Below are 26626 nucleotides of genomic sequence, written 5' to 3' on the forward strand. Positions count from 1 at the left end.
GCTTTATTATAAGAAAATGGAAGAGTTTGGGAATAACAGCAAGTCAGCCACCAAGTGGTAGGCCCCGGAAACTGACAGAGGGGGGTCAGCGGATGCTGAAGCACATAGTGCAAATACTTTCTGCACCGTCAGTTGTTACAGAGCTCCAAACTTCATGTGACCTTCCAATTAGCCCACGTACAGTACGCAGAGAGCTTCATGGAATGGGTTTCCATGGCCGAGCAGCTGTATCTAAACCATACATCACCAAGTCCAATGCAAGGCGTCGGATGCAGTGGTGTAAAGCACGTCTCCACTGGACTCTAGAGCACTGGAGACGCCTTCTCTGGCGTGATGAATCATGCTTTTCCATCTGGCAATCCGATGGGCGAGTCTGGGTTTGGAGGTTTCCAGGAGAACGGTACATTTCGGACTGTATTGTGCAGAGTGTGAAATTTGGTGGAGGAGGAATTATGGTGTGGGGTTGTTTTTCCAGGAGTTGGGCTTGGCCCCTTAGGTGGACCAACATCATATTGAACCCTAGGGGTTAGGAATGGGATGGCACTTCAAGTTCATATGTGAGTCAAGGCAGGTGGCCAAATACTTTTGGCAATATAGTGTATATCGTAATAGAACTGTCAAAAAGTGATATATGATCTCACGGAGATGTAGAAAGAATGATAAATTATGGATATGAACTTTTAAACAACACACCAGTGGCAACCTCATGCAGTCACATAATTAGGATTATTGCATTCTGCTGTCTGGAGGATGTGCACGTCTGACACTGGCACGTGCACGCGTAAAGTGGGCGCATCGGCAGCGATGTGCTCTAATACAAATAAGGCCTGGGCACCCCTTTTAATCCGAATTCAGCCGCTATAATCGCACGGATCGATATGAGAGGTCCCCTTACCTTTGAACAAAGCATGCGAAGGACAAAGCCGCCAGAGCAGAGACAATTCCACATAATTTATCTTCTTGACGACCCAACATCTCCACAAATCCTTATGTCTAGTATCTATAATCCAACCAGTCCAGCGGTCCGTTCTGCAGAATTCCACAAACTTAAAAAACAGTCAATGGGGAATATAGGATGGAGGAGCCTACTATACATGTAGCATGCGGTGTCTTCTATGGTGTCAAAAAGCTGAAGAAGATGTGGCCCCCCCGCTATGGAAATCCGTGCAGGTCACAGAGCCCTTCGACCAACACCAGCAGATCAGACATCTTACTAAAGTTAAGTTAGCAATTCAAAAAAAAATAAAAAATCAGGCAGCAAGTCGGGTTGGAATCAAATCGGTGGATGGAATTTCCCAGTCCAAGTGTGCGCAAGAGGCATGCTTGCAGTCGCAGCAGCAGCACGGGACGCGCGCTGTCGTTAAAACCTTATTTCTTGTGGGGAAAGAGAAAAAAAAATAAAAATGAAATCTTCATCCCCCCGCTTTTGCTATCCACCCCCTTGTCGCTGCTGCTCCTGCGAGATGATGATGGAGATCCGCGCAAAAGGCACGCACGTTAAGGAGGGGGGAGAAAGAAATCTCCCCCCCCAAAAAAAAAAAAAAAAAAAAAAAAGAATAAAGAATCAGCAGACGTCAAAACAATCTTGTATTAGACTCGGATGTCCTCTCAAAAAAAAAAAGCTCAAAAGTCCCCTTCCAGGTGCGATTTTAATTAAATGGCGTGTGGACGCATCAACAAGGTCCGCGTGTCTCCTCCTCCAAGCACAAATGACACACATCCAAGCATCCGCTGACACATGACGCGCGATCTTGGGTGTGCGTGTGCGCGTGTGTGTTCACTTCTCATCTGTTTAAAAAAAAAGAAAAAAAGTTGTCAGACCTGAAATGAAAAATACATATCCAACTGCAAGGTGCGGGGGACACCTAGGGTGAATTCCTTAACGACAACCTAGGCGCTCATGCGCTCCTTCTTTAGTGAAACCTATTAGGATGCTGCGGGTGTTTTCTCACACATCTCCCCACTTTCTGCCTTTTTGGTGACTTATTTACAATTTCATGACTAAACAACATTAACAAACACCATTCCAGAAACACACACACACACACACACACACACACACACACACACACACACACACACACACACACACACACACACACATGCTTGTTTTATACAGAGGAGGTTTTCTTCTGGGATCGCTTTGCTGTCCAGTTGCTAGGCAACCCCATCCAGCACTAATGCAGTTGTGGTGATGCGAAGGCTATGCGCAAAGGCTCATTTAAAGGAATAGATCCGCCACTGTCACCAGTGTGGTGTCAGTGGGATGAAAGTAGACAGCAACATGATCCACCAGGGGTGTTCTAAAAAAGGGGTGTGTGCATATATGTATAGGGAATCTAGTCTGAGGCATATTTGTGCTTGATCATCATTTGGACTCATCACCATCAGTGTCGCCGCCCAAAAGCACTGTGACAAAACAGCAAGCAAACCAGTCTGTGCTTGCTTTGTCGTAAAACTGCAGCGGTCATCTGTTGCCGGGATTGCTGAATATCCTCACGCCAACCACATCACTAAGGAGCCATCCAGCCATAAGTGACGTCACCGTAATGAGCAAGCAATGATTGGTCATGGCAGCAAGGAGAAGTTGCCATTTAAGCGGCTATTCCGGTGGTGGTTGACACTTGCCACACAGAGGTGTTCAAACTTTTAACAGCAAGGGTGCATGAGAACGCAGGGTGCCACTTTGATAGGTTTTGAGCTGCAGCCAAAAATCAATTGTTAATTAGGCCATGTCTACATTAAGCCACATAACCCCTTAAACGAATAATTATTAAGCCTAAGCCCCGTTTCAGCCACACTAACCCATTGTTTATGGTCTCCCTCCGTGGATAATTTTTTACAGGGGCAAGTATTTATTTAAATCTCCGGCTCTTAGCTTTGTATGGACTAGTGTTGTAACGATACTAATATTTTGGTACCGGTACTAAAATTATTTCGGTACTTTTCTAAATAAAGGGGACCACAAAAAATTGCATTATTGGCTTTATTTTAACAAAAAATCTTAGGGCACATTAAACATATGTTTCTTATTGCAGTTAAGTCCTTAATCCTTGTGTGGTGTTCATATTGTTGTTACTCAGCCAGTGTTTGTGGGTCGGATGGACCCGTTGCATTTTGTGACGTTTAATGCCTCACAATCAAACACTTTTATGTTAAAATACGGAAAATATGTTTACCTTATCCCCAAAAACATCTGTAATGAAGTGCTTTGAGAGGCTGGTAAAGGAATACATTGTCTACAGACTTCCCCTCACATTCGACCCATACCAGTTTGCTTATCGCCCTAACAGCTCCACAGAGGACGCCATCTCCTCTGCACTCCACCTGAGCTTAGAACATCTGGAAGGAAAGGACACACACGTGCGAATGGTGTTTCTGGACTTCAGCTCGGCATTCAACACCATCATCCCGTAGCACTTGGTGAGCAAACTGGCCCCCCTTGGATTCAGTACCCCCCTATGCAACTGGCTGCTTGACTTCCTCACAGACAGACCCCAGTCAGTGAGAGTGGGCGACAACACCTCCAGTGCCATCTCCCTGAGCACCGGCTCCCCCCAGGGCTGCGTCCTGAGTCCGCTGCTGTTCACGTTGATGACCCATGACTGCTGCGCCAGGTCCACTACCAACCACATTGTGAAGTATGCGGACAACACAACAGTAGTGGGCCTCATCCGTGACAACAACGACATGATCTACAGGGAGGAGGTGAAACATCTGGTTGACTGGTGCATAACCAACAACCTGGTCCTGAATGTCGACAAGACCAAGAAGATCATTGTTGACTTCAGGAAGCACCAGTCCAGCCACGCTCCACTCTTCATCAACGGCACAGCAGTGGAGATGGTAAGGAGCACCAAGTTCCTGGGGGTGTAGATAACTGTCAATATAACCTGGTCCCTACACACTGGAGCTCTTGAAAAAAGAGCTAAGCAGCGCATGCACTTTCTGCGTAGGATGAAAAGAGCAGAGCTCCCTCCCCCCCATTCTCACCACATTCTACAGAGGCACTACAGAGAGCCTGCTGACCAACAGCATCTCTGTCTGGACTGGAGCCTGCAGTGCCTCAGACTGGAAGTCTCTCCAGAGAGTGGTGAGAATGGCGGAAAAAATCATCAGGACTCCTCTTTCTCCTATCCAGGAGATCGCAAAAAGCCGCTGCCTGACCAGGGCTCAGAAAATCTGCAGAGACTCCTCCCACCCCCACCAAGGACTGTTTTCACTGCTGTACTCTAGAAAGAGGTTCCGCAGCCTCCGTAGCAGAACCTCCAGGTTCTGTAACAGCTTCTTCCCTCAGGCCGTAAGACTCTTGAACACATCATAATAATCCCCTCAATTCCCCCCAAAAATGGATTAAGTGGCTGGAATATAAAGACAATATAACATACATCCATAAATATGGATGCATATCCAAAAGTGCAATATATTTATCTGTACAGTAATCTATTTATTTATATCTGCACCTTATTGTTTTTTTATCCTGCACTACCATGAGCTAACGCAACAAAATGTCATTCTTATCTGTGCTGTAAAGTTCAAATTTTGAATGACAATAAAAAGTAAGTCTAAGTCTAAGTCTAAGACCCACAAACACTGGCTGAGTAACAACAATATGAACGTTGCATGGAAATTTCTCTGCCGGTTTCTGCATCCCACAGAGATTCTTCTGTTGTGTTTCTGCACCTGCAGTTTCCACACAGGGTTGCAACATTGTTTGTCAACACTGTCTGCTCTCATTTTCTCTCACATTTGACCCTTTGATGTTCTGTGTACATACACTCTGTCCTCCCCCTGTCTAGGCCTGCTGTGTGTGTGTGTGTGTGTGTGTGTGTGTGTGTGTGTGTGTGTGTGTGTGTGTGTGTGTGTGTGTGTGTGTGTGTGGTACACAGGACATTAATTTCCCACACTTCTATTAGCCCCGGGTCCAGTGGACCCGGACATCTTATATGTAAAAGAAATGTGTAGGGGGGGTATATGGCGTGTGTTCATTAAATATGTATTCTGATATATGTTCTTCACAGAAAATGAGCCAAAGCCAGTGAGTCTCAGTTTGAAAAATTAATTAATTGTATAATTTTTCTTTTATTAAAAATCGAAAACGGGTCCCACATACCCGAACACCACACAAGGGTTAAATAAAAGAGTGAACATACAAGACAACTTGTCTTTTAGAAGTAAGTAAACAAACAAAGGCTCCTAATTAGTCTGCTGATGTATGCATTAACATATGGTGTCATTTATTTTGTCAACATTATTAAGGACAAGTGGTAGAAAATTAAGTATTAATATACTTGTTCATTTACTGTTAATATCTGCTTATTTTCTCTTTTAACATGTTCTGTCTACACTTCTGTTAAAATGTAATGATCACTTATTCTTCTGTTGTTTGATGCTTTACATTAGTTTTGGATGATACCACAAATTTGGGTATCAATCCGATACCAAGTAGTTACAGGATCATACATTGGTCATATGCAAAGTCCTCATGTGTCCAGGGAGTTTATGATGCCGAAAAATATCGAAATAATCATAGTAGTATCGACTAGATACGTTCCTGTACTTGATATCATCACAGTGAATGTTAGGTGTAGATCCACCAATAGCATTTGTTTACATTTTGACACCGGTGAGCTACGGTGTGTAGTGAAGCATGCTTTGCTATTCTTCGTCCTGCAGGGATGATGCTTGTAAGAAACTTACTTTATTTGTCGCCATGGAGACCAGGATTAGAAGTTGCTAAAACACTGCCAATGGCGGATGGACGTTAGCCGCTAGCTAGCTAGCCATGTCTTAAAGCATCTCTTCTTGAGGGCGTTTCAGTGTTATAACTTTACCTTTATCGTTACTTTTTAAGCCAAAATGCGTCCGTTCTCCCTTTTCTGTCTACACACTGTGTCTGCTTCTAAGTACTCCGTGATTGTGTGCCGCAGAACATGCTCGTTTGCTCGTAAAACAAGCAATGTCAAGACGTGAATTTGATGCGGGCGCGGGGGAGTGCGAGACCGGTACATTTCAGAGACGGTATTGTACCGAAAATGATTCATTAGTATAGTATACTGTACAGCCGTAGTATGGACTCATCGATCGTTTACAAACTGAGTTCGGAGAGGAAGTGACGCCGGAAAGACCGCGTCCCACACAGGAAGTGATGTCAGAAAGATGGAGGCGAGTCATCCAGACATGCCCGTGTGGAAATCACACATGAATACCTTAAGAGAAGCAAACGCACGATTGCAGCTATTTCGGATACAACACATCTCAGACGGCAACATAAACGGTTGAGCGACGGTTTTGGATAAGGCCAGGAAGAACGGCAGCCTGGTGGGATATGTTTGTCAACGAGTGTGTTGTGCCAGCTGAATGGCAAGAGAACTTCCGAATGTCCAGGTCAGCTGTGATTCTACTTAGTGAAAAACTTTTTGTCCATTTATTGAAGGGGAGACAACGACAATGCGGGCTTCCGTGGACGAGGGAAGACTACGAAAAACAGCGAATACATTTGGACTGACAAAGCAGACTATTACTAGTTATTGTCCGCGATGTATGTTGAGCCTGTACTCAACGTCTAGTTTTGTACTCCATAACTATTGTGAAGCCATGAAGTGGTTGTGGACATCAAGTACGACCACCAATTTGAGCCTACAAGCACAGTGTCCTGAACAGATATGATTGTTGTAAAATGTTCTTTATCACATTGTTTACTTTCACACGTCCATTCAATATATGATTCATGTATGATGGCTCAGGTGTGATTCACTACAATAGTCTAACAGCTGCTGATGGTGAGGCAAGCAAGGTTTACTGTTAAAAGAAATGTGGCAATAGTATACATCAAAACACAGGGTAAGGATACACTTCCAGGTCAGAGGTGACTATGACGTGCGCATTTTTTCGCCCATGCGTACTAGGTCGCGTTGCGCCGGCGGACGGAGGGGGGAGCGGGTCTTAAACGATGCCATTGTGTGTGTGTGTGGACAAGGATGAGGTTAGGTGGGATTTACCCTCGATAACCTGAGCCGGAGAAGGGGCCTTCGAAAAAAAGCTTTGATTAAGCATTTAGTGGGTGTAACTAATAACAATTAAAATAAATAAAAATAAGCTGACAAAGCTTCCGCACATCCATAGCAATAGCTTGTACATGAGAGTATTTGTAAATATAAACTTACATTTTATTCATTTATTTTGTATTAAAAAGGGCCCCTTTAATGCTGTCAACATTAGCACTTAATTCATAGGTATGGACCTAAAATGATGTCTACAGGTAAAATGGCCCTCAAAATAGACACAGTAGTGATTTTAGGCTTGTTTCGGCACATTATGGAATGTCCACTTTTGGCTCCAAAATGTGGGCGATCAATTTTGCACGCATGGGTGGAAGCCTGCAGTGTGGCTTTTGTCTCGTGCCCTCGGTGCTCTCTACAGCCAGGCAGTTCAACACATGTCAATATAGAGGTGTGTGTCGAGAAACAGGGAAGGAATTTTTTGTGTTTTCGCTGCATTGTACTTTTGGGATAATCTATCAGACAGCAGGTGAGGGAACCAATGGTTGGACCAGAGGGAAAGTGGTGATGAACGGGGGCAAACAGGAAGCGCTAGACAGCAAATAGTATAAAATATAGTAGTTTGTTAGTTAGTTAGTTAGTTACAAAAAAACTACTACTTGAAAAGTTATGGGCGGATTTTCATGAAACCTTCAGAACATGCCTGAAATGGGTTAAAGAACAACTGTTTAGCTTTTGGGTCTTATTCAAATAATTTCTTTTTTTTTTTTTTTTTTTTTTTTTTTCTCTGTCACTTTTTTTTTTTTTTTTTATTTTTATTTTTTTTATTTATTTTTATTTTTTTTAATGTCCTGTCCAGCTTCTCAGGCAAATCATATAGTTGATGTAGATGCCCATGACGGCTGTTCAGATTTACTTTACAAAAGAGAAGTGTAGGATACTTCTCTTGTTGCCTTATTTGTATTTGACTTTATTAAATGTATTTATATTATCATTTAGTGCAGCCGGGCCGGAGCAGGAGGGGATAGAAAGAGAAAAAAAAAAAGAAGACAGAGGGGGAAATTGTGGGGACAAGAGGGGGATTAGACAGAGAGACAAAAACAACAACAGCAAACAACAACAACAACAACAATAGAGCAACATCAGCAAATATGACATGTACAAATATGATGGTAACAGTAATAGCAAATAAGCAGTTAGCGAAAAATAAAAAATAATACAGAAATGACAATGAGCATTATTACACTACAAATGGATCAATACAAATACCAATAGAAATAGCGCTATTGATAATGAACAATACCAATAATTTACCTTTATTATCAAAAATACAGTTGTTTAAATGCAACAATACATATACGTAATGATAACTTGAGATACGAAAGAATGCAGAAAAATGGAGGGGGAGAAAGAGAAGCAACCTACATTAACCTTGTAGATTGTTATAGTCACAATAGGTTAAGCTTTGTCAGTGTGCCATGTGTTACACCCAGTTTACCCTAGGGCAACAACGTTAATATATGTTTGATGAAACGTGATTATGTGCATGAGTGTAAGTATGCATATGTACTTGTATATGTACAGAATGTGTATATGTGTTTGTACAATGAATGTATATGTACAGAATGTGTATATGTGTTTGTACAGTGAATGTATATGTACAGTATGTGTATGTGTATGTTTGTATATTGAATGTGCGTGTGGATGTACGAACATTAGGTAGGTAAATATGTACTGTATTTGTGTATGTATGTGGGAGCGTAGGTACCTATGTACGTATGTGAGCATATGTGAATTTGCATGTACAATACATTCGACTCCCAGAGTGCGTGGGAGCCAGAGCACGGCCCCATCACCCCCGAGAGCCCAACCCACAAACAGGAGGCGTGGTGCCCAGGGAACCAGGGACCACCGCCCCCACGCAGCCAAGCCGGCCAGCGACAGGAACCCCAGAGCCCGACCCACCGTACCGCCCACAAGGGCCAGCAGCAGGCCGCAGACAGACGCACCCGGCAGAGGACAGGGCACGAGAAAAGCAGGGGACAGCCAGACCCCAAGCCAGCGAGAGACTACACCCCACACGGGCAGAAAGGCGAGACGCCCCGCCCGAGGGACCCAGAGACTCCCCGCAACCGGACGGGAAGACCGCCCCCGCCCCACAGGCAACCGGGCCCCCACGAGCCCACCCCCCACCCCCGGAGAGCGCGGCGAGGCCAGCCCCCGGCCACCCCACCCAAACCGGCCGCCGCAGGACCACCCAGGCACAGGGCCACGGGAACCACCCACCCCACCCGCAGGGACCCCAACGATGGAGATGGAACAACCAGCAACCGCCCCGCCGAGCCCCCCCCCTGAGGGAGGGGAAAAATTAAAAAATAATATTAATAAAATATATTTAAAAAATAAATAAATAAATTAATTAATTAATTAATTAATTAAAAAAAAATAATAATAATAATAATTAAAAGAAGATCACAGACATGTGAAAATGGCCCTCAAAATAGACACAGTAGTGATTTTAGGCTTGTTTCGGCACATTATGGAATGTCCACTTTTGGCTCCAAAATGTGGGCGATCAATTTTGCACGCATGGGTGGAAGCCTGCAGTGTGGCTTTTGTCTCGTGCCCTCGGTGCTCTCTACAGCCAGGCAGTTCAACACATGTCAATATAGAGGTGTGTGTCGAGAAACAGGGAAGGAATTTTTTGTGTTTTCGCTGCATTGTACTTTTGGGATAATCTATCAGACAGCAGGTGAGGGAACCAATGGTTGGACCAGAGGGAAAGTGGTGATGAACGGGGGCAAACAGGAAGCGCTAGACAGCAAATAGTATAAAATATAGTAGTTTGTTAGTTAGTTAGTTAGTTACAAAAAAACTACTACTTGAAAAGTTATGGGCGGATTTTCATGAAACCTTCAGAACATGCCTGAAATGGGTTAAAGAACAACTGTTTAGCTTTTGGGTCTTATTCAAATAATTTCTTTTTTTTTTTTTTTTTTTTTTTTTTTTCTCTGTCACTTTTTTTTTTTTTTTTTATTTTTTTTATTTTTTTATTTTTTTTTTTTTTTTAATGTCCTGTCCAGCTTCTCAGGCAAATCATATAGTTGATGTAGATGCCCATGACGGCTGTTCAGATTTACTTTACAAAAGAGAAGTGTAGGATACTTCTCTTGTTGCCTTATTTGTATTTGACTTTATTAAATGTATTTATATTATCATTTAGTGCAGCCGGGCCGGAGCAGGAGGGGATAGAAAGAGAAAAAAAAAAAGAAGACAGAGGGGGAAATTGTGGGGACAAGAGGGGGATTAGACAGAGAGACAAAAACAACAACAGCAAACAACAACAACAACAACAATAGAGCAACATCAGCAAATATGACATGTACAAATATGATGGTAACAGTAATAGCAAATAAGCAGTTAGCGAAAAATAAAAAATAATACAGAAATGACAATGAGCATTATTACACTACAAATGGATCAATACAAATACCAATAGAAATAGCGCTATTGATAATGAACAATACCAATAATTTACCTTTATTATCAAAAATACAGTTGTTTAAATGCAACAATACATATACGTAATGATAACTTGAGATACGAAAGAATGCAGAAAAATGGAGGGGGAGAAAGAGAAGCAACCTACATTAACCTTGTAGATTGTTATAGTCACAATAGGTTAAGCTTTGTCAGTGTGCCATGTGTTACACCCAGTTTACCCTAGGGCAACAACGTTAATATATGTTTGATGAAACGTGATTATGTGCATGAGTGTAAGTATGCATATGTACTTGTATATGTACAGAATGTGTATATGTATTTGTACAATGAATGTATATGTACAGAATGTGTATATGTGTTTGTACAGTGAATGTATATGTACAGTATGTGTATGTGTATGTTTGTATATTGAATGTGCGTGTGGATGTACGAACATTAGGTAGGTAAATATGTACTGTATTTGTGTATGTATGTGGGAGCGTAGGTACCTATGTACGTATGTGAGCATATGTGAATTTGCATGTACAATACATTCGACTCCCAGAGTGCGTGGGAGCCAGAGCACGGCCCCATCACCCCCGAGAGCCCAACCCACAAACAGGAGGCGTGGTGCCCAGGGAACCAGGGACCACCGCCCCCACGCAGCCAAGCCGGCCAGCGACAGGAACCCCAGAGCCCGACCCACCGTACCGCCCACAAGGGCCAGCAGCAGGCCGCAGACAGACGCACCCGGCAGAGGACAGGGCACGAGAAAAGCAGGGGACAGCCAGACCCCAAGCCAGCGAGAGACTACACCCCACACGGGCAGAAAGGCGAGACGCCCCGCCCGAGGGACCCAGAGACTCCCCGCAACCGGACGGGAAGACCGCCCCCGCCCCACAGGCAACCGGGCCCCCACGAGCCCACCCCCCACCCCCGGAGAGCGCGGCGAGGCCAGCCCCCGGCCACCCCACCCAAACCGGCCGCCGCAGGACCACCCAGGCACAGGGCCACGGGAACCACCCACCCCACCCGCAGGGACCCCAACGATGGAGATGGAACAACCAGCAACCGCCCCGCCGAGCCCCCCCCCCTGAGGGAGGGGAAAAATTAAAAAATAATATTAATAAAATATATTTAAAAAATAAATAAATAAATTAATTAATTAATTAATTAATTAAAAAAAAAAAATAATAATAATAATTAAAAGAAGATCACAGACATGTGAAAATGGCCCTCAAAATAGACACAGTAGTGATTTTAGGCTTGTTTCGGCACATTATGGAATGTCCACTTTTGGCTCCAAAATGTGGGCGATCAATTTTGCACGCATGGGTGGAAGCCTGCAGTGTGGCTTTTGTCTCGTGCCCTCGGTGCTCTCTACAGCCAGGCAGTTCAACACATGTCAATATAGAGGTGTGTGTCGAGAAACAGGGAAGGAATTTTTTGTGTTTTCGCTGCATTGTACTTTTGGGATAATCTATCAGACAGCAGGTGAGGGAACCAATGGTTGGACCAGAGGGAAAGTGGTGATGAACGGGGGCAAACAGGAAGCGCTAGACAGCAAATAGTATAAAATATAGTAGTTTGTTAGTTAGTTAGTTAGTTACAAAAAAACTACTACTTGAAAAGTTATGGGCGGATTTTCATGAAACCTTCAGAACATGCCTGAAATGGGTTAAAGAACAACTGTTTAGCTTTTGGGTCTTATTCAAATAATTTCAACTACATTACCTTATGTTTACGGTATGGGTTTCAACTTTTGTGTATGTATGTTTGCGGTCCACATACACCCACAGACACAAAGACTGTGGATGACTGTCAAGAGGCTTCACTAAGTTAGTTTTTTTTTAAATTCCATTATAAATAGCTTAAAAAGTTACAGACACATTATAATTTAACTTTAAGGAAATGTCAAAATAGGATAAGGATCATTGTCTCGATTTAGATTTTTTTCTATGTTTTTTTTTACATTAATATCATATTCTCAGCCTTTTAAATAATGGTTTTCATTTTATTGGATTTATTTTTCGACTCAAAAAACAAAGAAATAGTCTTTACATAATTCTAAGAAAAAAAAGTATATAATAATAATAATAATAATAATATGTAGACAAGAATCAGAATCAGAATCAGAATCAGCTTTATTGTCATTACGCAAGGTAACGAGATTGAGGCCATTCCATACAGTGCGATGTGTGCATGCTAGAAAAACAATGTGCAAATATATAAAAATATAACAAACAAACAAACAAACAAACAAACAAACAACAACAACAAAAAACAGTTAAATAAAAAAAAAACAATTTCAAAAGAAAAGCATATTCTGTGCCATCATTCAGTTATAACATAACCATCTGATTCTTGATCAACATACAATACATACTCACCTGATACATAGCAATATGTAATATATCACTATGTCCACATATACCGTATTTTTTGGAGTATAAGTCGCACCGGCCGAAAAGGCATAATAAAAAAGGAAAAAAACATATACAAGTCGCACTGGAGTATAAGTCGCATTTTTTGGGGAAATTTATTTGATAAAACCCAACACCAAGAATGGACATTTGAAAGGCAATTTAAAATAAATAAAGAATAGTGAACAACAGGCTAAAAAAGTGTACGTTATATGACGCATAAATAACCAACTGAGAACGTGCCTGGTATGTTAACGTAACATATTATGGTAAGAGTCATTCAAATAACTATAACATATAGAACATGCTATACGTTTATCAAACAATCTGTCACTCCTAATCGCTAAATCCCATGAAATCATATACGTCTAGTCTCTTACGTGAATGAGCTAAATAATATTATTTGATATTTTACGGTAATGTGTTAATAATTTCACACATAAGTCACTCCTGAGTATAAGTCGCACCTCCGTCCAAACTATGTAAAAAACTGCGACTTATAGTCCGAAAAATACGGTACTCACAATAATAATCAAAATAATAAACCTATTCATTTAAGCACTTTTTTTCTCTTTACATTTTAACCTTTTTACTATTTTTTTCCTATTTGCTGTGTTTGTTCATGTTTGATTTTATTTCTACAGTTTATTGCAAGCAGACAAAAACAATTTCAGTGGCATTTCAAGTAGGGAATGCTCAGAACAACGGAAACAATTTAGGAATATGCTCATGCAGTGTTTTTTATTTTAAGATCGCTGGTGTGCTTTTTTTCCTGTCAATCAAAATGAGATTCAGACAGATAATCCAATCATCATGTGGAAACTCAGCGTCGAGGCCAAGCCCACTTACCATACACTTCCAGAGATGCTCGGCGTCCGATGGGCAGGACGAAATTGAGCATTTATCCAAAGACTGTCTAGTTTGGCTACAGTGGAACAACCCACATTCTGCTCCTCCGTTTATGTCAATGGATGCTCAGATTCAACAATGAATGAGCAGAAAGTCACAAAAGTAGCTGATTCTAAACAATAGTTGAACACATTCTTGAAATGTAAACACAAAAGTGTATATTTCATCACTTTACATTACATTTTAGGGGAAGCTGAACTTCTCTTGCAGTCTTAGAGCAATCGCCACTGCCCTGCAGTAAATCATATAGTATTTGTTCTACACACACTGCACAAAATCTAATGAGATCAATTTCAAGAGCTGTACAAGATAAACATTAGAATAACCCTTCTATTAAGACTGAATACAAAAATAAATATATGTTGATCACCATGTTTGTGGCAACAATGAGGTAGTAGTTGGTAATGAAAATACTTTATTTTGAACACATATTACACAAACCATACACTCAGAAAAATAAGATACTGAATGGAGTTGGAAGAATAAAGGTTTTGTGTCAATCAAATGGTTTCAAAAAATAATATTAAGTTGGATGGGCTTCAAAATAAAATCTTATTTCAACAAAAGTTTTGAAGTTTATAGCTACACAGTAGTTTATTTTATTCACCAGAACAAGAGCAATTCCTAAATTGAAACAGTATTAACCTCTGTCTAAACTCAGGTTTGAATTGACAAATCTAAACAAAAGGAACGTGTGTTGACCTTTACTAAACTAAAATGTATTATGTAAATGCCAATGGGCGAGATTAAAATAGCTTTAATCTTGTTTTGTCATGCACATTTTGTGGTACACAATAAATGGTGTAGTGAATTATTATTTTATATAATTTTTTTTAGATCATGACGTTCGAGTAGAGCATGTTTACTGTGCACTTTCTTACTGTGGTCATCCATCCGTTTCTTCCACATATCCTGTACATGGTAACAAGAGAGCTTTTCGGACAGACACGACTGGTCGCCAAGTGATTTTTCCTGTAGATGTTCACTCATAGTAGTGCTGCCATTCATGAATATGATGAAGACAAGCAAACAACAATTGGCATTTATAACATCATCCTAACATTACATCTTAGGAAATGTGCATCATGTGCCATGAACTAATTTTTTTCTTCATTCACATGTTGCATAACACATGTGAGTTACTGGGTCACCCTTACTCCTCTGATATAAATAGTATCACATGGTTTATACATCGATGCCTTCCAGTCATGTGGTTTTCCTCCTGCTATTCTTCTCAGTGACACACTAATAGACTATAACAAATAATGTTTACATTTTGTTGAGGGGCTTGTACTTGTTGCATCATGGTAACAATGCACACGGTTATCTCATGCATTATATTTACTGTTGCCAAACCAATGATTTCTAATTAATTAATGAATAGTCACAATTCATATTTAATTTGGCATGTGCAAAGAAAAATATATATGTTACCTCATCGGTATTTAAGCCGCACCCACCAATTTTTTTTAAGAAAAAACAATGTTTTACATACATTGGTTGCATCTGATTATAAGCCACACATACTGTATAAAATATAAGATTTTCAAATGTGCATTTACATACCAAACGGTGCGTTTAATACGGCAGTAAAACGGATGACCAATCAAAGCAGAAGTCATTGTAATGGACCTACTAGTTGCAGAAGCTAGCTCTCCAGATCAACTAAACAGACTGTAAAACTCCACAGTGATGATTTGATGAATTTACGAAACTGAAACAATACCAAAAAATGCCATTGTAAGTTAATAACACTAACACAGACACATTGTAAATGTGTTAGCATATTCGCTAATGCTAACTGCGCTAGCTTGATTACATTACATGTGAAAACACTCCCATAGACATCACACATGGACAGTTTAGTAAGAAAGAGTTGTTTTTGTTATATTATAAAACTTACAAACTTTGCTTGGAGTGATGACTGAAAAATAATTTCGAGCAGAAACGCTGTGGATTAAAACATGTTCTCAACCCGCAAAACCTGCAGTATGAACTCGTCCAAAAGATGGTGCCATAGCACAAACAACACACATTCTCAGTGTCTCTGTTGGTGTAATATGAAAACTATTTGTTGAATACAAAACATTATGACTGTTAGAGAAGAAAAATCCATAAATTAGCAGGACCCTTTCAAAAGCCGCAGGGTTCAAAGCGTTAAAAAAAATAGCGGTTCATTGTCCGAAAATTACAATATATGCACTAAACATGTGTATTAAACACCTAAACATCATGTTCATGCACTGTAAACAAACATTTTTTTTTAAAACAAACATTATCCACATTAATGTTGTATTTCAAGATGAAGGTGCTGTGGCGAGCCGGGACTAACCCTTGTGTAGTATTTCATAGTGCGGATGGTATATGACGATCATATGTACGTATAAAAAAAATAACTAATTAATTATATCTCATAAAAGAATAACTCTGTAAGTAATTAATTTACTTGTTAGGGAAAGTAAAGAGTAACTGTAATTAATTACATTTCTAAAGTCATCTTCCTAATGTTGCCCGTCACTGAAAAGAATGTCCCACCGGCTACCATGACACACGGCATTAGTGCTTATTTAAATATGCAGTGCAACCGGGTTGGAATCCCATTTAGAAATTAGTTAAGAATGTTTATACATTTATGTTTTAATAATATCATACTTGCCAACCCTCCCGGATTTTCCGGGAGACTCCCGAAATTCAGCGCCTCTCCCGAAAAGCTCCCGGGACAAATTTTCTCCCGAAATTCAGGCGGACCTGAGTGACGTGTCGACAGCCTGTTTTCACGTCCACTTTCCCACAATAAAACAGCGTGCCTGCCCAATCACCTTATAACTGTAGAATGATCGAGGGCGAGTTATTGGTTTCTTATGTGGGTTTATTGTTAGAAAGTTATATTAACGTCCTCCCAGAGCGGCAACAACAAACAACAACAGCAGTCACGTTTTCGTCTACCGTATAGCAGTTCGTCTGCCGTAAACAGCAATGTTGTGACACTCTTAAACAGGGCAATACTGCCATCTACTGTACATGCATATGTGACAATAACATATACGGCTTTTAGAGAGTGCAGTGCACAACTGCGCACACAACAAGGAGACGAATCAGAATGCATCATCAGGAGGGTGTTCAGCATGGTTAGAAAAATAGTGACAGAGAATAGAACAAGGATGGACAATTCAACCCTTAACTCAACAATGAGTAGATGAGTGTTATTTGTGTGTATGTGTGTAAATAAATGAACACTGAAATTCAAGTATTTTTCTTATGTATATTATATATATATATATATATATATATATATATATATATATAAATATATATATATATATATATGAAATACTTGACTTGGTGAATTATAGCTGTAAATATACTCCTCCCAAGATACAGACAGAAACTCCGGAGGCAAGGTACAGGTGAGACAATCATTTATTGTCCATAAATCAGTTAGGACACAAACAAACAAAACAAGCGTGCCTATAGCACGCTTAGCTCAGAAATCAAGGAGGTAACAACGCAACTGTTGCATTGAGCAAATAAGACAGCCAAACTGAGTGTGGCGAAAAACAGGAATAAGTAGCTCTCTGATTAGTGCCCGGGGGCAGATGAGCATCCGGAACACTAATCAGAGAGGCAGGTGAAACTAATCAGCACCCATGGTAACCAAAATCACACAAACCCAAGAGTGCTGAAAACAGAATGGAGGGAGTCCAAAACTAAACAAAACATGATCCGTTGCCCGGATCATGTTTTGTTTAACTGAATCAAAATGAATTTACTACATACTTGTCCCTCCCACCTATTAAACATATAACATGACTTTTAAAAAGAAAAACAAACTTTTATATTATAAATATTGTTTGTAAAACATTACAATAACATGTACAACAAACTACAGTAGTTTTATAAAATAATATAGGGTTCAGCTGCTTCTCCGTTCAGTTTTGCCAAGTCCGCTTATTATAAAGGGATTTGCTTTAATAGGCTGCTTTTTTCTGTCGTGATATCTGACAACACTGTCTGTGGTGTAACAATAGGGAATCAAGAAATTGCTGTTTATATTCCACATGTACGTATTTGAGTGACGGACCGGAGCAGTCAGGGTTGACAGCAAGTAATATGTATGTCTGTGTACCAAACGCAATGCTCGGCCGTTTAGTTTGTGGTGTCAGGACTAAACAGAATACAGTGAAACACAGAAAACATCTGCAGCTTCTGAATATTTTCATGGATAAATGTTCATCGTTGGGACAGCTAAGGCTGCTATGTGGTAGGACATGTTTTTAATTGTTGGTTTGGTTTTAATGGTCTTCTCTTTCAACTTCTTTGCACTAACATTCTTAGTTTCGATGGTTAAAAGGGCAGGATTGTGTCAATTTCTGAGCGGCGCTCAAGCACACACATCAACTGTCTAATCAAATCTGTTTGTAGGTAAATGGTAAATGGGTTATACTTGTATAGCGCTTTTCTCCCTTCAAGGTACTCAAAGCGCTTTGACACTATGTCCACATTCACCCATTCACACACACATTCAGACACTGATGGCAGGAGCTGCCATGCAAGGCCCTAACCACGACCCATCAGGAGCAAGGGTGAAGTTTCTTGCTCAAGGACACAACGGACGTGACGAGGTTGGTAGATGGGGATTGAACCAGGAACCCTCAGGTTGCTGCACGGCCACTCTCCCAAATGTGCCACGCCGTCCCATGATAGGTACAACAATGTGTCACAATATATATCAACTCTTTATTGTACAAACAGCAAAATGTTACAAATATTACTCTAACCCACGATAAAAATGCAAGTCAAGGTATGCTCACAATTCAAAGCAGAACAAAAACCTGAAAAACAGCTCATTGTTCAAATTACTTGTCAGTTAAGCTACTGCTGTTTATGCTTTCTGTAATTCTTGAAAGACAAGTGGCTCACGAGACATGAATACTGATTATTAGCTGAGTACCACTGAAGAGCTCAACTTTGGCCAACATGACTGAAGGCGATGGGGGGGGTTCACCGCCGTCTCACCTCAGCCGCTTGCTGGGTGAGACGATCCTCACCTCGGGGGACAGTAAAATAACGTATGTGGTGAGTCACTCTCAGACATTGAAACCCTGCAGCTTTCAAAAAGGTCCACAGATTTTTCCAGCTGTTGCTCACAAACCGACGACAAACTCCTTGAAACGTGAGCGGAATGATCCAAATAAAGAAAATATGTTAACACTTTAGTATGGGGAACATATTCACCATTAATTAGTTGCTTATCAACATGCAAATTAGTAACATATTGGCTGTTAATTAGCCATTATTAAGTACTTATTAATGCCTTATTCTGCATGGCCTTATTATACAACCTAACCCTAACCGTGACCAAATATTTCTAAATTAAGTCTTTGTTACTTAGAATATGTTCCCCATACTAAAATGTTACTGAAAATTCTAAGATATCTAAGATAAGGACTTCAACTGCCTCTCTCCAAACATGCATTCTTCATTAATTCATTCTTCTTTTTTCTACTGTGGCACACCGGTATAGGTCAAAGACATAGCTGCCATCAGATTGTGCACTTGGGAGAGAAGATGAAGGTTCGGCCACAATGTATATCACGCTACCCATTGACGCTGAGATGAGATCAGAGGCTTTGAACAGGCAGCTCTGAAGTACTCCCTCCAAGCAAGCTCCCCAGCAATTGTTGCTATGCTACCGCAGAAAGCCCACTCAGAGTGCAGCGTGTTGCTTGTTGAAGCTGAACTGCACTGCAAATAGCTGGGAGGAGCTCGGTTTACTCTCAAATACACAAGTCGTATGTTGATATTTTTGTGCTGCAAATTGAAAAAAAATTGCCAAACTATCTAAACAACAAGGATGATGCATCATATATATCCCATCTACTAGTGATCAATAAATGTCTAATACATATACTCCAGGATGTCTGATGGAAATCCTATTTATTATTTATGACGAGAGAGTGGCATGAATTACATCCATTCGTGACCATTAAATAGAATCATAAAAATGACAGATGCAGTGCTTCAACATTTACTACACACTTTTCATGCTCCATTGTTCAACTCTGGAGTCTGATTGCGCTCAGCGCCAAGCACCAATCTTCCAACGTAATTGGAAATTAATGAACATGTCCTGATTGACCATAAACAGAGAAGTGTTGGCCCTTGACGGAAATCAAGGAACAAGCCAATATATATATTTTTAATGAATCAATAGTGTTGGTACAGTATGGGCAGCTTGTGCAAAAGAGCAAAGGATCACACTAATCAGATAAAGCCAAGTATATGTGGAAATACACATCATTGCCAAAAGTATTTGGCAACCTGCCTTGACTCACATATGAACTTGAAGTGCCATCCCATTCCTAACCCAAAGGGCTCAATATGATGTCGGTCCATCTTGTGCAGCTATTTCAGCTTCAACTCTTCTGGGAAGGCTGTCCACAAGGTTGCGGAGTGTGTTTATAGGAATTTTCTACCATTCTTCCAAAAGCGCATTGGTGAGGTCACACACTGATGTTGGTCGAGAAGGCCTGGCTCTCAGTCTCAGTTCTAATTCATCCCAAAGGTGTTCTATCGGGATCAGGTCAGGACTCTGTGCAGGCCGGTCAAGTTCATCCACACCAGACTCTGTCATCCATGTCTTTATGGACCTTGCTTTGTGGTCTGGTACACAGCCATGTTGGAAGAGGAAGGGGCCCACTCCAAACTGCGCTCCGAGTGTGAAACTCTGCAACCTTGTGGACAGCCTTCCCAGAAGAGTTGAAGCTGTAATAGCTGCAAAAGGTGGACCGACATCATATTGAACCCTATGGAGTAGGAATGGGATGGCACTTCATGTTCATCTGTGAGTCAAGGCAGGTGGCCAAATACTTTTGACAATATAGTGTATGTATGTTCTATTGCAACATTTTAAACACTATAGGAGCAATCAAAAAGAAAGGAGAGGTGAGCTATTTGTGTTTTATTTATATGATTGGCAACTTTTAAATGGTACTTTATTTACAAATGAGGTCATTGTGTTCATGAGCTTTGATGTGATCATTCCATCCATTCATTTTCTACTGCTTGTCCCTCTTGGGGTAGCAGGGGTGCTGGAGCCTATCTCATTATTGATGGCTTTTTCATGATTCAAAGATTAATATGATAGGAAACTGAACAAAAGCAGCCCTGGCTGCTCAGTACAATATGTCAAAGTCAACAGTGAATTGAAAATAAAGTCCAACCTCCAAAGTTGAAAGCCACAAACGCACACTTAATCGGTTGTGTGATGAAGCTCTTAACTCAAAACACTTGTATCTCAAATCAACGTCTCTCATTGAAATTCAAAAATACCAACTGAATTGTTTACTTGGCACCCCAAAACAGCAACATTTTACATTTGACATGCCTTTTAAAAAGAAAAGAAAACTTTTAGAGAAGAACTAATGTGTAAAAACAACACAATAGAAAACTACAAGCAAGTACTATGCAGTAGTTTTATTCATCCATCCATTTTCTACCGCTTGTCCCTTTTTGGAGCCCATCTCAGCTGCATTCGGGCGGAAGGCGGGGTACACCCTGGACAAGTCGCCACCTCATCACAGGGCCAACACAGATAGACAGACAACATTCACACACACTTTCACACACTAGGGCCAATTTAGTGTTGCCAATCAACCTATCCCCAGGTGCATGTCTTTGGAGGTGGGAGGACGCCGGGGAGAACATGCAAACTCCATACAGAAAGATCCCAAGCCCAGGTTCGAACCCAGGACACTTGTATTGTGAGGCACATGCACTAACCCCTGTTCCACAGTACTGTTATGAAGTGATGTAATTTAATAATAATGTACATCATTTATCTTGGAGAAAAGACTTCTACAATATTTCCTTCCTGCTGCTTCTGCATCATCATCTGCAGATTTTTCATCTTTTTATGGATACATGGCCACCGTTTGGATATTATTTTAATAATTTTTGGTCAGCGTTAGACTCATTCTGCTTCAGTATGGTGCAGACTAGCAGTGATACGCTCGAATTGCTTTGCCAAGTTGTCATGTCTTTGATGATTTATTTCTTTAATTCAATGAATATCAATCATTTATTGTTCTCAGCACTGCCCTTCACACTCACGTTCTTCCCTCCCCTGGTTGCAAAAACGTTATGTCAATTTCTAGCTATAAGTTAATGCTAGCGAGTAAAACTAGATGTTTTGGTCGGATCTTACCAGTTTCACGGTGACATTTGCTACACCAACTAATGGTAGGGATGGTTGTAACTCTGATTTTTGCTTGCAACTTAAATGATAACACTAAGCCGAGAGACGGCTCTTATCTCAAAACACTTTTATGTTGGGTTATTCTTAAGTTGAGGTTCCACTGCATAACTACAATGTTTTATAAAAATATGCATTAGTACAGTGCTCCTTAATAATTTCCTGCCATAACACCCCTAGAGGACAGAAATCATGTGACCCCCAAGCCCAGAATTTAACTGTCATTGAGAACTTGATAATATGTATTAATGTCTGTATAACACACTGTTTGAGTTGCATTCTTTATATAATCACAATTTAGCATAGCAAATCCTAGCATGAAATAGGTTGTAGCATAAGGCTAACGTAAAAAGCATTAAATACAAAACAGTCACCAATAATCCCACACTGACTGGACGGCGGGACCGGCATAATTGGCCCTCTGACTAGTGATCAGCGACAGGTACTGTAAGTGTGCTGATCACCAGACACAGGCAGGTGTGATCAGTCAGCATTATAACAAAAAAGATAAAATAAGGGAATGAGGGCAGAAACAACAACACTGTAGATTTTAAACATAGGAAAACTATAACAAACACAAAACAAGACATGTCCTGACAGGTCATGACAAAAATGGTCTAAAATAACTTCTGCCAAAATTTAAAAACATTCCCATGTAAAGATTATTAAGTACATTTGTAACATTAAAACAAGAGTTCTTACCCATCCATCCATTTTCTACCGCTTATCCTTTACGGGATCCAGTCCTTGTGATTCTCTATACACAGATACAAGTGCAAATTATTCACTTTTTATAAACCTGACACAGTAACATTGAAATTGGATTAAAACTGCAACAGTGGTCAACTTGTCAGCTTATTCCTTTACGAAAAGAAGGAATAAGTACTTTTACTAACTACTTAACAACTACTTACTACTTTTTGATTTAATTTGTTTTGTGCAAAATTTGCAACAATATTGCTAATATTGTAGCTTATCAGAAAGGATGAACGTTAATATTTGCATTACTTTTCCCGAACATATACCCTATTTTCCGGATGATATGCCGCTACTTTTTTCCAATGCTTTGAACCATGCGGCTTATTAAATGGTGCAGCCAATATATGGATTTTTCTTTGCTAAAGGCCATAAGGTTTTGTATTCAACAACAAGTTTTCATATTACACCGACAGAGACACTGAACAGGTGTGTTATTGTTTGTGCTATGGTGGTATCTTTTGGACAAATTTGCTCACTGCAAGTGCTGCGGGTTGAACCGAAGGTAAAACCATCCGTAACGTTTCTGCTCGAAAAGATTCTTCATTTATCACTCCAAGGAATATTTGTAAGTTTTACAATACAACTAAAACAATTCATACTTACAAAACCGCCCGATGTGTTATGTCTATAGGAGTGTTTCCATATATATTTGTACATGCTATCGTAATGTAATAAAGCTAGCATTGTTAGCATTACAAATAGGCTAACATGTTTACAAGTATCTGTGTTAGTAACATTAACTTACAATGGCATTCTGTTCGTAATGTTTCAGTTTCGTTAATTTCTCCAAAACGTCATCGAGGAGTTATTGAGTCCGTTTAGCTGATTGGAGAGCTAGCTTCCGCAGCTAGTGGGTCAATAACGATTACTTCTGTTTTGTGTGATCAGCTGTTTTACTGTCGTGTGGCAGGCAACGTTTGGAAACAATTAAGGTATGTACAGTAAATAAACATTTACAAAATATTTTCTATCGGTACACATCTGCTGCTTAAAGTCCGGTGTAATATGGACATTATAATATATGTAACAATATTTTTTTCTTCTAAAATTTGGTGGGTGCGACCAAAATGCCGATAAGTTCTACTGTACAGCCGGAAAAACCCGGTAGTAGGGTATAGTAGTACACATTCTGTAGATGTTCAAATTGCGGCCGCTCTAGGTTAATATCGCAACAATTTTGGCAAATAACTACATTTCTTACATGTTTTAAGATCACTGTGGAATTGGAGAAAGATGCTGAAAATACCGCACATTGCGCAAGAGAGCAGCAGATGACAAGTAAACATGCTAATGCTAAGCTAGCTCGAAACAGAACAATAAGTTCTTGGTTCACTTCAACATACATGTATTGAACCGCGCCACAGCGGAAAGCTAGCAGATATTACCAATAAATTAACAGGCAGACTAGTAAGAGTCTAGAGCAGGGGTGTAAAACTCATTTTAGCTCAGGAAAATCTACTCCCATGTGGTAAAATCATGGTATTACAACTTGAAAATAAAGACAACTTGAGATTGTTTGCTTTGTCTTACTTTGGCCAAAAATTGAACAAACACATTCTGAAAATGTACATATTACAAAAAATGATTTGGGCAAAACACAAAAATTGGTGCAGTTTAAAAAAACACAATAAACTTACGACTTTGTCTCCGTGTATTTACGAAGCCATTAAACTGTAAGCACTTCCTGTTTAATATTCTCATGTTGGCAGTTCATTAAAGACGTTTGTGGAAAAGCAACCGAGCGTTTCCTCAAACCGCCTCATTGGTGACATCCACAACTGCCACAACACATTCATTTTGTGACGCTCGGGTCGCATGACGGCGATTAGTGGCGTGTTCCCAAGATGCAGAAGGTCGAGGAGGCAATGTGCAGGTAAAAGTATACGATGATGCTCAAAACTAGTGATGGGTCCGGCAACACCGATGCATCGGCGCATGCGTCGAGCTCGTAGAGCAAAATCCTGTGTCGGTGCGCGTACCGCTTTTAGAAAGTCACGTGACCGATCATGAGCTGTTTCGGTCACGTGACCAATACGCAAACTGTGTCGCACTGACGCCTCCTCTGTGCCCTGTGAGCGGGTCTTTTCTACAGCCGGAGAAATAATAACTAAGAAGAGAAATCGTCTAAAATTTAATACGTTGGAAAAACTGTTTTTTTTTAAATAAAAATGTGTAAAAAAAAAAAAAAAAAAAAAAAAAAAAAAAAAAAATCCCAGTCCACAAGCATCCTCATTCACAACACGTTCTCTTAAATTTCCATGTTATGATACATGTTCACATTATTTATTGACTGTATCTAAAAAATATAAAAATATATTTTTATTTAAATGAAGGTATGAAATAATCCTAAATGAAATACAATGACTTGGTTTATATTATTGTATATACTAGGTCATAAAATCAGTGTCAGTTGAGTCGGTCCATAGGTTGCCTGTAGGGATTTTTAATGTCCAGCAGATGTCAGTATTTAGTGACACAGTATCGACACAGTATCAATACAGTTTTGCAATGTGTCGAAACATTTCATGACGCCTCATCAACCCATCACTACTCAAAACAAACAAATATGAGGGCCGCTGAGAAGCCACCGAAGCATAGGGAGGGCTGTGCAAAAACGAAACTAAAACTGACAGGTGCAAAACAACAAAACGGAATGCTGGAATAAAAACTCACGGTAAGAGAAAAGAGCATCCACGTGAAGAATATCCATTCCAAACAAAGTCCTGCCAAAGAATGGTGGCTCACACTCAACTTAAATAGTCTTAATCACCAACAGAAAACAGGTGAGGGAAAAAGTGCTTGAAGGCATGTGTAAAGTAGCTGTGAAAAAACACCAACACAACAGGAAGTGCCAACAAAATAAGTGCGCAGGACAGGAACAAGCACCAAACACTGAAGAACACCAACGAAACCCAACATAAGGGCACAGACTGATGTAACCAGCCGTGACACATTTAGCCTCATTCAAATATTATAATTATGATATGGGGCGGCATGGCGTAGTGGGTAGAGCGCCTGTGTCAGAAACCTGAGGGTTGCAGGTTCGCTCCGCGCCTCTTACCATCCATATCGCTGCCGTTGTGTCCTTGGGCAGGACACTTCACCCTTGTCCCCGGTGCCGCTCACACTGGTGAATGAATGATGAATGATAGGTGGTGGTCGGAGGGGCCGTAGGCGCAAACTGGCAGGCACGCTTCCGTCAGTCTACCCCAGGGCAGCTGTGGCTACGAAAGTAGCTTGCCACCACCAGGTGTGAATGAATGATGGGTTCTCACTTCTCTGTGAAGCGCTTTGAGTGTCTAGAAAAGCGCTACATAAATCTAATCCATTATTATTATTATTATTATCATTATTTGATATAAACAAAACAATTATCAAAATGACACCCTAGCCGAAATCAAGGTAAGATAACTACAATTGAATTGAATTGAATTGAATTGAATAATTTTATTTTATTAGGACAATGCAAATTGATCAACATATGAGCAAAGCATCACCGTAAATACCGTATGTCAGAATTAGCTACAATAGCTACATTTCATCTGTTGTCTTAAGGCAGGCACCATAAAAACAGGCACACATTTACAGACAATATCATAAACTTATTAAAATATGACTTACAATACATATTGGCAATAATCAATCAAAGTTTACTTATATAGTCCTTAATCACAAATGTCTCAAAGGGCTGCACAAGCCACAACCACATCCTCAGCTCAGATCCCACATCAGGGCAAGAAAAAACATTGGGAACAACATGAAACCCTGGAAGGGACCGCATATGTGTTGAATTTGAT

General features: G+C 40.3%; 1 protein-coding gene across 3 annotated transcripts in view; it reads right to left on the bottom strand.

The window, feature by feature from the left end:
- The window catches only part of gabrb4 (gamma-aminobutyric acid type A receptor subunit beta4), a 172143-nt gene extending 146590 nt beyond the window's left edge, over positions 1 to 25553 (bottom strand). For 2 of the 3 annotated variants that reach the window (XM_061962042.2, XM_061962040.2), the window contains exon 1: positions 896 to 1474. In XM_061962042.2, coding sequence (XP_061818026.1) covers positions 896 to 975 — 80 coding nt within the window. In that variant the 5' untranslated portion in view covers positions 976 to 1474. Of the gene's footprint in view, positions 1 to 895; positions 1475 to 22772; positions 22828 to 25502 lie in introns of those variants that run through there. The other variant, XM_061962041.1, reaches the window with a different exon arrangement.
- Positions 25554 to 26626: the final 1073 nt, after the last annotated feature.

The sequence above is a fragment of the Nerophis lumbriciformis genome, linkage group LG09 (genome assembly GCF_033978685.3).
Source record: "Nerophis lumbriciformis linkage group LG09, RoL_Nlum_v2.1, whole genome shotgun sequence".
Taxonomy (NCBI): domain Eukaryota; kingdom Metazoa; phylum Chordata; class Actinopteri; order Syngnathiformes; family Syngnathidae; genus Nerophis; species Nerophis lumbriciformis.